Source organism: Cyprinodon variegatus, unplaced genomic scaffold (genome assembly GCF_000732505.1).
Source record: "Cyprinodon variegatus isolate N-32 unplaced genomic scaffold, C_variegatus-1.0 Scaffold685, whole genome shotgun sequence".
Classification (NCBI taxonomy): Eukaryota; Metazoa; Chordata; class Actinopteri; order Cyprinodontiformes; family Cyprinodontidae; genus Cyprinodon; species Cyprinodon variegatus.
The window spans coordinates 385075-399822 of NW_015151138.1; the positions used below are offsets into that span (position 1 = coordinate 385075).

The 14748-nt window shown below is 39.0% G+C and overlaps 1 protein-coding gene across 1 annotated transcript in view; it reads right to left on the reverse strand.

Moving 5' to 3' along the window:
- Positions 1–200: 200 nt before the first annotated feature.
- The window catches only part of LOC107097329 (heparan sulfate glucosamine 3-O-sulfotransferase 1-like), a 51913-nt gene continuing 37365 nt past the window's right edge, over positions 201–14748 (reverse strand). Inside the window, exon 2 of the mRNA XM_015394447.1 lies at positions 201–1626. Within this exon, the coding sequence (XP_015249933.1) occupies positions 507–1448 (942 nt within the window). The 5' untranslated portion in view covers positions 1449–1626 and the 3' untranslated portion in view covers positions 201–506. The remainder of the gene's footprint in view (positions 1627–14748) is intronic.

The window sequence follows — 14748 nt, forward strand, 5'->3', positions numbered from 1 at the left end:
GCTCCAGGGTACCCATTTCCTTGCATTAATGTCTACCTTGCACCCAGCAAATCAAAGGCTTATTGTAATGCCTCTGCTCGTATCTCATGCTTTCTGAATAACACTTGTTGGTGGAAGCTGACACTTTGGAAATGACAAAACAGGAAAAAAACACAAATGTGCTGTACATTTTAAAACAATAGTTTATTAGTAAGAACAAGAAGAATATCAAACAAGAAAGTCGGGCAAAAGTTAATCAGTTTCACTAACTCATTTTCACTGCTATCTCACAAGCCCAATGTTTCCAGCAGGGAAAGAAATAACTTCATCCTGAACCTTTGCCTGTAGTTACATTTTTTTGTCTTCTATATCTTCATTGTGTAAATATAGAACTGTTTTGCTGAATCCAGATTGTAAAAGTAATCAATAAGAGATTGCTCTTTTCCTAATGTACAGTGTGTGTAAAGTGCTGCTTTTTTCGTCCTTATGTAGCGGCTCTACAGAGTCCCGTCGGTGATGCAGGTTTCTTATTGCCAGCTGAAGGTGCGCCTGACCATCCGGAAGAAGTTCTGGTTGTGTTCCCGTAGGTAGGAGCGAAGCTGCTGCAGGACAGTGCTGTTAACGGAGGGGTGAGGACGTCCCTTAGACTCATGCAGACACCGCTCTCGTCCATCACTCCGGATGCAGTAAAACCCTTTGGTCTGGTTGAAGTAGAAATTAGAGGGAACTATCCTTGGAGGCAGGTTCAGGAAGCGCTCCACCTTCTGAAGCTCTGGCAGGGGGTCATGGATCAGAGCATCCCCATCTACTATGTGTATCTGCTCCAGAGGGAAGTGCTTCAGCCAGTTGCGCATATGAACGTCATACAGACTCCTCTGAATAGCCTTATAGCGAATATTAAGGGCTCCATTCCGCACGAGAAGGTTCTCAATAGCTTGCACTGGTTTATGGTTCTCCAGCCGGTTGAAATAAACCTGGGTGTAGTCAGAGATCACCCGCTCAGCTGGGTCACGCAAGATCAGCAACAGTTTAAGGGATGAGTTCATAGAACAGATTCGTTCTGGAGCGAGAGGTGAAGTAAAGTAACCTGGAGTTTTTTCTATCGTGATTTGATCAGGGTATGAGTAGGGCATGAGGTCACGGTACCACTCAAGACCCTTAGCATAGTTCTCATCCCAGTCAAAGAAGTGTACCTCAGTGGCGGCTGCAGCAACCTCAGGGTGTATGTCAAGCATCTCCAATAGTGCTCTGGTTCCCCCTTTTCGTACCCCAATTATGATGCTATGAGGGGTCCGTTTGGTTGTCCCTGGGGGCGGGGATGAAGTTGCATCCTCTGAGACATTGGCATGTAGAACTGGATCAAGGTCTATGGCATCCAGGGCAATACTAAAGCTTGCCTTAACAAGCTCAGATGGGGCAGCGTATGTCTGGAGAACCAGAAGAAGAATCGATACCAGAAAGGAAGCCATAGGGACGGACTGATGAGTGAAAACTGCCACACAAAAGGAGAACTAACACAGAGGTTTAGCTGTGGCCAAGATGTGTCTGTCGGAGCTCAGTGTGAAAGGGAGCAGTTAGAAATGCAGACTTTCCCTGCTTTTGAATTTGAACTGGAGGAGGAAAAATCATTGGCAGTCCGCAGTACATCTGTGGAGAGAGGAACAAAGACAAAAAGAGGAAGAAAAGGCTTTCAGAATTCAGGCACATGAAGCAGAATGAATGTCTTTATCATACTGAAATGACACTTTCCTCATTTCCCTGAAAAAGCAATCCTGTCTTAAATACAATCCATGTCTATCATAAGTGCTGCGTCTCAAAAGGATAATCTCACATCGTCGGTCTTTTACTCTCTGCGTAGCTCCTCCACCCCCCAATCCCCCCCCCAGCCCACCTTCCCATCTGCTTTTGCTCCTTACTCTATAAAGTCACTTTCAATTGATACTGTAATTTCTCTGGCTGAAAAACACTTAGCCAGACAGCTCATCAGAAAATGTGTCTGAGATATGCAAGTGTAGCTGAAGGCCAAAAGAAAAGTTTCCACAGCTAGGTGACTTTGATTTCCTATTCATGTCAAGAGGGATCAATAGCAAGGCAATGAAATTCAGAAAACAGAGAGGGGAAAGGATTTGGGTGAGTTAAATATGAATTCTAATAATGCCCAAGACCTCTTGAAAACCTTAGGAAAAGTCTAATCCGTCACCTTGGCTTTTTGGAGTTCACAATTAATCCTTCAGGGTTTTCTCTTTTCAAATTTTATAGACAAATTTTTAATAGTTTTCCGTTAGACAGAAATAACATGCAAGGGGAATATTTGCTGATAAAAGCAGTCATCAGATAAAACGGCAGAGTAAATTCTTCATATTTCTAGGAAGTAATTTAAAAATCAATCTTGTTTAGAAGTATTTCTGAAGGAAAACCAGTTAAGAGAGTTGCTCCCCACTCGGTGCCAGTCAAAACACCTGTGCTTCAGAATGCAACTTCTAAAAAAAAACTTCTAGCTTTACCAGCAAAGGTTACAGTAAGCCAGGTAATCTTTTCTTCCTGGGAACAAACTGCATCGCACCAAATGTTATCAGAAACGAACATGCCAGACTGAGAATACTCCTTCTTCCCAAAATGCTGGCTACAAATTGCTTACAAATCCTTAAAACACATTTCTAAAATACCCCATCACAGGTGGAAATACATTTGAAAGGAAATTGCACTGGATTTCAGAACAATTTGAGTTATTTTCTAAAGCTTCCGGAGGTGACATTTAGGACTGGGGAGAAATGCTGCATTTAATAAATCTATTTCTAGGTTCCTATTTGGTTATTTCCATGTACATTATTTATGATTTGTTTCAGTAACACCTAAACATTTAAATCACTATGGTACATAGCACCAACGTAGAATAATTTTAGACCAACAAATCTAATTTTATTAAAGGAAAGTATTGATTTTTTAAGTTTAACTAAGTTAAAAGTGAGCAAATAACCTGAGATTAGGAATCCAACCCAACACAGCCATGTGAAAGATTATGCTGTATGTAGGTTCAAACATAAATAAGAAAAACAAAGAAGATCTGAATCTTCATGCACAACATCTGATACTGTATATGAATTCAGTTCACCTGTATTGACAATGATTGATAAATAAAAAACTTTTTCATGGCAGAACAATACAGTACTGAGAAATAACTAATTTTACCAAAAACACAAAGTGGAAGATAGTGAACGAGTTACGTAAATTCAAAGAGAAAAGAAAATATAGCCCAGCTTTAAGGCTTTTTACACATGTTTCTAATATGTGTAAATAACAGGGGTGGATAAGGTATATCCATAAGGTATATCTATTAGGGATGGAATGGTTTATGAAAACCAAGCGAAACGTTCGGTTCGACTGTCTCGGTTCGGTTCGCGTGTGTTGCGTTCGGTGCATGCATTTAGAAGGACCTACGATGACGGCGGAAAGAAAGTTGTGGATAAAAGTGCAACAGTGTGCAAGCATTGTGCAGTACGTTTTGTTTATGCTAACAGCAACATGACCAACATGTCATGCTAACCCCGAAATCCCACATACTCCGTCAGCGCTCCGCTTCGCCCCGCTGCGCTCCAGACCGCCTGCACAAAGCAAAGCCTACAGCCTCCGCAATAAACATATACAGAACCGAACCGATAACCGTGACCACGAAACCGTGAACCGAACCGAACCGTGGATTTTGTGAACCGTTCCACTCCTTATATCTATATGTAAAATTTCAAAGTGATAAGAGTTAACATGAGACATAATCCACAGTCAGACAAATAGTAAATGATCTGTACGTATTTAATGCTTTTTGATGTCAGGAGACTTATACTAGCCACAGCTGCCCTGGGGCTCACTGACAAAAGCCAGGCTGCCGTACACTGGAGCCACCAGTCTCACTGACACCATCAGTAGGCAATGCAGGTGAAGTGTCTTGCCCAAGGACACAACGACACTAAAAGCCTGACTTAAAGGAAGGCTTAAACCGTCAATCCTTTGATTAATGGGTTAAGCTCCTACAGCCAACGCCACTGTTGCCCCACAAGACAATACCATTTATTGTATGGACACTGCAAATATATAACTTTTTTTAAAGGTTATTTCTTTTAACCACAGACATCATAAGACTCTGTATTAGGATTTCATTTTAAGCCCTCACATTCAACCAGTTTCACATTATTTAGACAAAATACAATTTTTTCTTTTCGTTGTCTACAAAAAAAAACAAAAAATTTTTTTAGGGTGAATAAAATGTAATAATTAAAATACCTTTTACACACAAATGCAGAGTTGGCACAAATTTAAAGATAGGCTTATAGATGTGCTTGAAAATTTTCACAGTTGAAAGTTTAGAATATAATAGAATAGAACATTATTTTATTGTCCCACAATGGGGAAATTCTGACCTTTACAGCAGCAAAAAGATTATACAAAAATTGCCACACAAATGTGGACCTTGAAATGTATAAAAATAACATAATAGTGAAGAGTTAAAAGATAAACAATAAAATACTGTACTGTGAAATGTTTTAACAATATAAAAACTGTAAACCCGGAGAATAAACAACCCATATACAGCTATGGACATTTTTACAGGAATGGATATTTGAAAATAGCAGCAACATCAGAGATGTGCAAAATGACAGCAGCATGTTATTTAACTGACTATGGTGGAGACTGTGCAGGGATGAAACCAGAAATGTAAAAAAGTCAACTATGTCACATGACAGTAGCATGTCACAAGATTATGAGAGTAACAAATAACCTAAAAACTGTACATAAAGCTCATCCATCTGGCCAATGTGACCTGCAAGGTAACAAAGTGTAACATCAGGTTCACTGCTGACAACTTTCAGGTTATTTCGAGTACATTAGTCATCGTCCTCCCATGACTGAGGCTTTTTGTATTACTGCTTTTGGTTGTTTTCTTTTGTTTTTTTTTTACTAAAGCTTCAAAATCCCAGAGACTGTAAGCAGGGCGGCCCTCACTCTGCATCTGTCTATATTTTATGTAAAAATAGGATCAGCAAAAGGTGATGTATATGTGAAACATCTTTGCCTAAATCTGAGCACTTATGTTGTATTTGACCAAGCGTAATTATAAATTCTCTGCTTGCAGAAAACTCTGCCTTGTCTGCATTTTATTCACAGAAGCTGTTCTTCTAATTAAGCTTCTTTGATGAGTCTTGTTGAAAATATGTGCTATGCATTTCTATGATATCACTATTGGCCTTTCCTTCACCTTTCAGAGTCTTTCATCCATACAAAGGTGATGATACAAGGCTCCTCACTTCACACTTCAATTGTTGGCTTGAGAGTGAGATGGTTCTGAACGCAGAACAGCCGACATGCCCTATAGGCCCTGGTGTTGTGCAGGGAGGCACTTATGTACTGTGACAGGCGCGCCTGCCTGTCAGCATTTCCCTGGCAGAGAGCTGCCAAGTCCAATGGCTGCAGCCGGGCAGGCAGACGAGCTCTCTGTCTCTTCCAATATCCCCCAACCTGCTCCTCTCTCTGCATAGCACCACCTGGAAGGAGCTGCTGTTTCAGATTCCTGGATCTTATGACTTTATTCAGCTTCTGATAGATATTGTTGGGGCTTTTCACTTGACAAATTGTAGCCATATTATCTGGCAGCCAACCTAACAGAGGCATGTTCAACCAACACAGAGCTGTGGAATGTCATACAGCATAGGTTTGCAGGGAAGAAATGTGGCCCCGCGGAGTCTTGTGACTAGTATACAGCATCAGTTTGTTGTGGCTCGCTGCAGCTGCACAGAAAGACAGTTTAGATTTTGATCTTAGCTCCAGGCACTTTTATGCTTGTGGGGTTTGGGTGTTTTGCTCGTACTTGTCCTTCAGGCACTCTGGAGGCGTACCATCATAATCCTACTGAGGGATGACCATAAAAAGTGCGTACAGGCAGCAGGTTACAAAAATGAGGAAAATAAGCCAAGGTGAATGTGGTTTCTGTGATATACATTGTTTTATAAAACATGCATTGCAGAGCTGCAAGGACCCCGAACCACCGCTCTTACTGTTCTGGTAGTCAAGTCTTTAAAGTCTTTTATTACAATCCAGTTTTTTGTCTCTTGTTTATAATAAAATCTTAAGATTCCGGTCCAAGTCAAATCTCATGATTTTTATCTAGAGCACAGGGGAACTTTTTCATTTTTTTTTTTTTACAAAGTCCAATGGCTTTGGTTTTCAAACATTAACATCCTTTACATATCTTTTGTCAAATGAACCATTAAGGAACTCAACATGCTCTGCAGCCTTATTTCCACCCAGATATTTGTAAAATTCTTCTTATTGAGGCAGCGCCCAGTGGACCAGAGAAAGTATGAGAGGATTCACTGGGTAAACATGGAGATACTTTTATAATAAGGTGATTGTATGATGTGGAGGATTTTTCTCTATCTTCATAAAGAGGAAATGGGGTAAAAGGAAGGTTCTGCGGACGAGGCCAGTGGCTCTGAGCTAGCCAGTTTGAGTTCTGGCTCTAAAGATGCCCCAAACCACTGGTGCAGCTGAGCCTCCTGAGGCATCCAACTCAGGCCCAGCTCGTCAAATCTTGACGCTTAGTCAAAGCCCCTGTTGCATCAGATACTGACGTGACAGAGGCTTGACCAAGGGTCAATTTCAGATGAGCTGGGATTGACACTGCCTTGAACACACAATAAATGTGCAGTAAATTGTCAACACATTGTTTGAGGCATGTAGACTATCAAATAACCATGTACACATTTTAACAGCCAAAAACAAAAGTTGATTTTTGGATAAGCCATCATTTGAGCATTTTGATAACTTTATAGTAAATTAACCAAAGTCAAGTCTAGAGCCTTTCATATAAAACACGTCACATCTTTTTTTCTAAGTCAAACCCCAAGTCATATGTCCAAAGTCCAGTGCAATGTTAAGCATCCAATTCCAAATCAAGAACATTTATTATTATTTATTTTTTTTGTAGAATCCTATCTCTTAAGTTAGCTTTTCCTACTTTTTTCCGGTCTGTAGGATCTTGTCCTTAAGTGCAAGACAGGCATCTTGTTTCTGATCCTACATGCTGAAAGGGTTTTTGTTTTTTCTGACATGCTGACTCCAGAGAAGGTCCCTTAATGGACTACAGGACAGTCCTCAAAATCCTCTCTAGTATTTAGACTTAGAAATTCATGTTTAATTAACTTAAAATTTCCCACAAAAAACTGAAATATATCCAATATTCAACCTTTAAAATATTTTGTAAACAGATTAATATGCATTGATGTTCAATTTCTGACTAAATATAAAAGGAAGTGCTAAAGTTGTTAAAGAGATAAGTGAGAGATTTCATATATTTAAATAAATGTAAAAATGAGGCACTTCAATGATGTAAAACAGGGTTAATGATCATTTTAAGACATAGCGTATAAAAAGACTTCCACACAATTCTCTCTTTCCACCATCATGAGCCACTAGGACCATGATAAAACATTACCACTAGTTTTTGGTTCACCGATCCACAGCGCTGATTGAGAGATATAAGGTATTGAATAAAACCTCAATAGAAGATTTGAATTAGTCCCAACTATGGACAACTAAGTTGGTTGACGGCTGACTGTATCTATCTGCCCTATTAAAAGTCTAATACAAGTGCATCAAGAGTGCTATAAACCTTTGCATTTTGGCAGAGGCTGTCCTTTGCTTTATGGAATAACAATGCTGTGAATACCTCAGCTTTCCTGCATTTATAAGTGTTTGGTATTATCACGACAAATTCTATATCAGCTGATCCTGATGAAACAGTTAGCAGCTTCCTCAAATGTAGTTTTGCATTAAAATGAAATATGCTCAGCTGAAAAAACAGTGACAAACTTAAAAAAGGCCTGAAAGTAAATTGTTGGAAAAACTATCCCACTACTGTTAGCATACAACTACAGCTTTAATACTTCTAGAACATTTAAGAAAAAATAAAGAACCCATCTCTAAATTAGTCAATCCTATTACTTTATTTATTTTTATTTTTTTCAACACTGGAAGTAAGAGAGCATGGAAGCAGGGATCACTTTGAATACAGTTTCCACAGATTGGTACAACAATCTGTGGAAGGCAGAGGGGAGTGGGGGCTCTTAGAGCTTGGAATCCTTCTAAGTTCAAGCCCCACTCCCAAAGACTGCTGTGTCCCTGAGCAAAGACCCTTGACCCCGGGCACTGCACAATGGCAGCCCACTGCTCCCCAAGTGGGATGGGTTAAATGCAGAGAGTTTTCGTTGCTCTGTACTTGTGACAGTGTAATGATAATAAAAGCTGGGAAAAAAAGAGCCCACTTATGTGCAAAATGTTTTCCTGCTGTTCACACAAGACACACTATTTACCTTTGAATGGAATGATGAAGCCATGTTGGGTAAGATTCTGCAGAATTCCTTTATCATATTTCCACTTGACCACCACAACATGCACAAAAGCAATACTTGCTGACTATTTAGTCGTTGAAGCTATCAGTCAGCGGAGCAGTCGAGATGCCTACAGCCAGAGCAGACAGTCAGTCTTTATATCAGAGAAAGGCAGCAGAGTTTTTAGACTCCGTGGGAAGCCGTGTTCCCTCTAATTAACCCAAACAACCCCCTCTATACATCTACAGAACTATTCCTCATTCATATTCAGGACCCCAGAAAATTAACTGTGGCTGGCAGCAAGTACTGTAGGGAGCGGCTAAGTTCTATTTTTTAATAACTACTCATTAGAGATGTTAGTGCAGAAATAATTACAATTCCAATAATGCTTGATTGCAAAGAACATCTTTATTAAACAGGTTCAAAGAAGGGACTTATGAATATCAATCAAATAATTTAACATAATATATTAATTCAATCAATAATGAGTGGCTTTTAATTTTTGAAATGTCAAACAATTAAACAAAGCTGATACATATTGTTAGAAGGGGATGAGTTGCTTTTCATCATGGGTAAATAAATGGACAAAACCAAGTGCAATCTTTCCCTCTTTGCTGTTCCTGCATCCTGTTGTTTTGTTAGTTATTTCTGATTCCCTGGTTTAAAGCATTGTTAAGGCTGTCTCCTGTCGGATGCTCTGACCCTTCCTTCAAATAAGCTGTCTCTTGGGACAAACAAACGTACAAGCACCTTCATCCTGCACATTCCCCTCTTCAACTTTTTTTTTTTTCATACAGTTTCTTTCTCATACAGACAGAGAAAAAAATACATAACATTTCCCTTCTACACACATCTAACTGTCACTCCTCCATATATAGAACTGGATTTAAATTATGAATGAATTTCGGTTTAGGTCTGACTCACTTTAACAGTGTATTTTATACTAATCTAAAAGTTTGGGATTGAGTTTCCCACCTCTTTATCAACAGTAAACTATAAATAAACAGTTAAACCATCCAACAAGTTGCACTGGTAGGCAGAGGAGTGCTGCTTTCAGAATAAATCAAACAAAATAATGAGTAAGTAGTCTTACTTTATTTAAGTACTACACTTAATGGAGCATCTGGTTAGACTGACTTGTTAAATCTTACAGTTGATTGGCAAAAGCTGATGAATCCTTGGAATATTCTCCTCTGGGGCCACCTGGTGGATAAAATATCGGAATCTAATTTCATTACTATCTGAGCCTCACTAAATAGAATAACATAAGTCAAACATTTAACATCTGCAGACACTGATAGACATGGCCTTGATCTTCTTGTAAAATGTTGCAGGGGCTACAGGTCCAGGAGTAGAAACCACACAAAAGCATTTGACTATTTTTTCTTTGTAGGATTGCTGTGCATTTAACTCCATCCAACCTGAACATCTCCACTGTCCTTACCAAAGAAAATCATCCCAAAAGCATAATGCTCTCACTGCATGTTTCATGGTGAAAAATATGTTTTCAGGGTGGGAAGCAGAATTGTTTTGTTTTTTTTTCAAGGTTTTTCAAGGTTCGTTAAGTTAGAGCAGAAGTAACCAATTAAAAATCAGCGGGGCCCAAATAACGAAAATCAACAACCAGTAAAGGTCCGAAGACATTTTTAATTATAATCCGTTACTTTAAACAGAACTTAACACTGAAATAAAATGAGGTGTTTAAGCATCCATGTTATACATTGACTTTTTAAATAAAAAGATATTAAAAAAGATTTTTTTTTTTTTTTACATTTTAAAATCTAAAGTGTTTTTTTTTAGTAGAGAACACAAACCGTTCAGTTTGGTACAATTTCCTGATTTACATTTTTTTATAAAACACATGAATTGACCGGTTGTTTATTTTTTTGTTTTTTATGGCTTAATAAGAACAGTGGGCTTTATGCTGACCTACAAGGCTTTAAACCTGGGTTTGATTGGTGACAGAGCCATTCTCAAGCACATATCAAGGTGCTCACTCATGAACATGAATCAATATTTGTTTTTGATTCTGTTCATGGTGGAGAATCCTGCTTTACAGCAGTAGGTTCAGTCAAACATACACAAAATGTGTAGGGTCATCTTTGAGCACGTCATTTCACTTTTCTATCATCAGTTTACCGCAGTCCTTCTAGCAGTCCACATTTTCTTTAACTTTTTCTCATTGTTTTATTCCTCTTTCCCATCGCCAGGCTTGCCACAGGTTTGCCTGCTGTGTCTAAAAGTAGCTAGTAGCAGGAGCAGCCCTGATGGACACAGCTCATTGGCTAATTTTTATCACCTGTATCCTGGTCCCAGAAACTCTGGAGGACTTTACCGTACAAACAGGATAAGCTGTGCAAATGAAGTTAGACACTGTCGTCGAACAACATGCGGTAATTTATAATTTATTGTATGTTTGAAATCAGGTTGGGTCCGGATCCAGACCGCGGCCCGCTAATCCGTAACTGCTGACTTAGAGCATAAATTGGTATTCTATTGACATATAAACATTTGCATAGTTAATATTGACCATACATACCATAGATTGTGATGTATTGTAAGTAGTGTTGCACCGATACCGATACCAGTATCGGACGGGGCCCCGATACTGCCCTAAAATGGTGGTATCGGTATCGGCGAGTACCAACAAATAGGTCACTGATACTATTTTGAGAGCAATAAGTTTATTCAACTATTGTCACCCATTCCTGGTAGGCAATAAAAATTTCTACTGGATTCACTTTGTATTAGATTGTTTCCTGCTTCACAAAGGTAGGCAGCAGCTTCACAAACCATGATGGTTATTTTACATTATTATGGTATAGGTATCGGCCGATACTGCACAGCCAGGTATCGGGTATCGGTATCGGGGCCAAAAAATGGCATCAGCGCAACACTAATTGTATGCATCCTAAAGATTTCTGTTTTTTGGGGGGGGTTTTTTGTTCCTTTCTTTCGATTTTTTATAACTTTTATTGTTGCTGGAAGTTTAAGGAAAAATATGTTCAGTAAATTGTATTTATCTCAAACTTCTACCCACAATGTTCCTTTGCTCATTCTTCTGTCTAATCACAAAATTCTCTGAGTATTGATAAAATTAGAAAGCTAAAGTTTTGACTCGGCTGTTCCTTCATGGACAAAATATATGAACTTACTCCACAATTGTATGAAAGATTAACTGATGATATAAACATCTGCTCCTTATATGATCACTCTAGGAAGGAAAACAACTTCCCTTTGTTTTCTAAGGAGAAATTACAGAGCAGCAATATTTGGCTATTTGTGGAGTGTATGACTAAGACAATGACCAAAGTCACGCCCACATGTCAGCACAGTCATTCATTAAGAGGGTGTAATGTGTTATTTCCTGGTGCACCCAGAAACAAGAGGCCCCAGGCACTAATTACAGTGGCTTAACTGTGATCTTTTATAGGCTGATTTAAACTTTCTATGTATGCTTATTTTTTTCAGCGACTCCAGTTACTGCAGACTATTTCACTGGGTAAGGACGGCGATTGCAATTACCAGTCCTTCTGCCCACTACCATCTGTGCACACATCAAGCATGAGCCATTGGACTTCATGTGTTTTATACACAAATATATGTTGGTAATGCATGTGCAAAACAATTGGCAACATTCAGCAAACAATAATATCACATGGAATTTAGTATGATTCTTAGGATAAGGATCCTTCACTTCAGCAAGAGTCGAATCAATACACTGAGATGTGTGAATCTCACCATGGCAACAACCTTGTAGTTACCTAGCTGAAGTGTATTATTTTTCCCTTGCTAGCAGACAAAAGTAGCCTTCATATCTTTGGCCGGGCCTATTCCTGTTTGGCTATGGCATTTGTCAAAGATCTTAGATTAATGTCAAGAATCAGCTGATATTGTCTGGATTCCCCAAAGGCATTTCTTTGCAGATAAAATAGGCAGAGTTGCTCATTGTGCTCGGATGAGCGGAGCAGACGGATCCTAAGGACACTGAATCACTCAGAAAAGCGTTTTTCTCAAAAACAACAACTATGAAAGCGGATTCAATCAGAGAGTGGCCTGATGAGCCTTATTTGACCTGCCACTTCTGATAAAGCACCCATACTGTCCGCTGCATGAACATTCACTCAGTGCAAAGGAGGGCTTTGCACTGAGTGAAACAGATCAAGCTAAATTTCTCTCTGCCAGTCTAATACTTGTGTAAATCCTATCATGCTTCTTCTGTGGTTTGCACAACTAGTGATCTTCTCCAAGGGAATTACTCCTGTCTTTCACAATAGGGAACCCTATGAAAATGCAGACATACAATAATAAAAACAAATGCACTAACAACCTTCCCCCCTTCAGCTTTAGTGCGATTCCTTGGAATTCCACAGTGTTTCTTCAGTCTCACAGGCATCCTGAACACTGCAGTATAAAAATGCATTATGGATGAACTGCTTGATGAAATAAAAAGCAGAGCATCTTGTAATGAACTGCGTTAATCTTTGATGAGTTGGACTTGTGTAAATAGTTTCATGATTTAAGCTATTGGTAGACCTTCTGACTACATCAGCGAACTAAGAAAAACAGAGTCAAAGAGAGTATCGGCTATGTTCACACAGCAGGTCTTGGTGCTCTATTCCGAGTTTCCACACAGCAGCACACTATTTACGGAAATAATGATGAATGTGGCTGTCATTTGAGGTCTTCAAAAAAGCTCTGTTGAAAAAGAAACGAAAAAACAAAACAACTATAGTTGATGTCTTTGTCTCTGTGTTATTATTACATTCTTGAGTGATGGGAGCCGACAGTATCATGACGACATCATCAAAAAAGAAACAAGGTAAGAAAAAAAAAGCACCAACTATTAACAACGGGCTGCAATGGAGCAGTAGTTTACTGCTGCTGCAGTTAATTGTTAATAGTCTGTGTAGATGCGTAGTGGGAGCCCTGGCAATGACATATAAATCAACTAAAATGCATAACGAAATGTGTCCGGTTTAAAACCACATATGGGGGTGGCTCAAATCAGTATTTCTGTGGGGGTTAAAAGATTAAAATTGGGCCATTCAGATTGTTGTGAAAAAGTAAAAAATGAGTCACATGTTAGCTAAAAGACCAGATTGGGGTTAAATTTACCTGCGCAGTAAATGTAGCCTTGGTCCTTTATGATCCCAGCCCTGTTTGATCATTTTTCAGGTTTAACCATTCAACTTTTACTTTAAGGTAAGATTTATAATTATAGAATTACTTGTCGTGTTTGGAGTAGTATGGGACCAAAATACAGTTAGGTAAAGGTAAAAAATACAATCTTTTGGTAATGAAACAATAAGGAAACTAGCAAAACAACTCACCGATAGAGCAATTCATAAAGTGCGTGCAGGAAATCAGGCATGACCAGGCAGGCAAACAGAAGAATCTAGCAATCAACAATGACCAACAGAGCGTTTATATGGGAGAAAGAACAGGTGCAGAATATGAGGAAAATGGGTGAGCTGAATCAACTGAAAAGCATTAAGGCTGAGGGAAGGCAGCCCAGAAGGGACTAATTATGACTGGAGTTAAACAGAGATATACAAAATAAAGAACTAAATCTAAAAGAACAAATATAATACACATGGAATAAACTAGACAGAAGACACGAATAAGAAAGTAACACTTGATAGATTATACACAAAACACTGAATAAAGCAAAAATAATGCATTTAAGTACCAATAATAAGTAACAATCAATAAAATCAACCAACCAACGATCATGTGTTTTTTTTACTGGCAGTGAAACGATCCTACAGCATGTTACTTGCAACCCGAAGCAACATCAAATCAATTTGTTTGGATGGCGAAACAATGTTTCCTGATATCCCAATATCTGCTCTGAAAGGGTTTTGATTCAATTCATTTTTTTAATCTCCGATGGACATAATTATTTTTCAGCTTTTATTGCCATAACACTGTCACAAGTACAACGCAATGAAATAAACTCTCTGCATTTAACCCATCCCCTTTGGGAGCAGTGGGCTGCCATTGTGTGGCACAGAATGGGGAACAGTGTGGGGTTAGAGGTGTTTGCTCAGGGAGTCAGAGTGTTAGTCAGTGGGGGTGGGGCTTGAACTCAGAACCTGTGGATTCCAAGCACAATGCTACGGTGGCCCTGAAGTGCAAACTGCAACTACAAATCTAAAAGCGCAACTACATTAAGGAAAACACAATTACATTAACCTACCGGAAAAGGTAGGTACCAGTGGGAAACATGAGACATCGCTGATTAGACAACGGCGCCGTTTGACCCTTGAACCGGAAGTTGCGTCGTCTGAACAGTCCAGCTTCTTTTAACTTAAACTTTTTAAGTTTAAATGATTAGTCTTGAGCATATCCAGTATTACCTCGCACCTCCTAAATTCAAATATTTCTG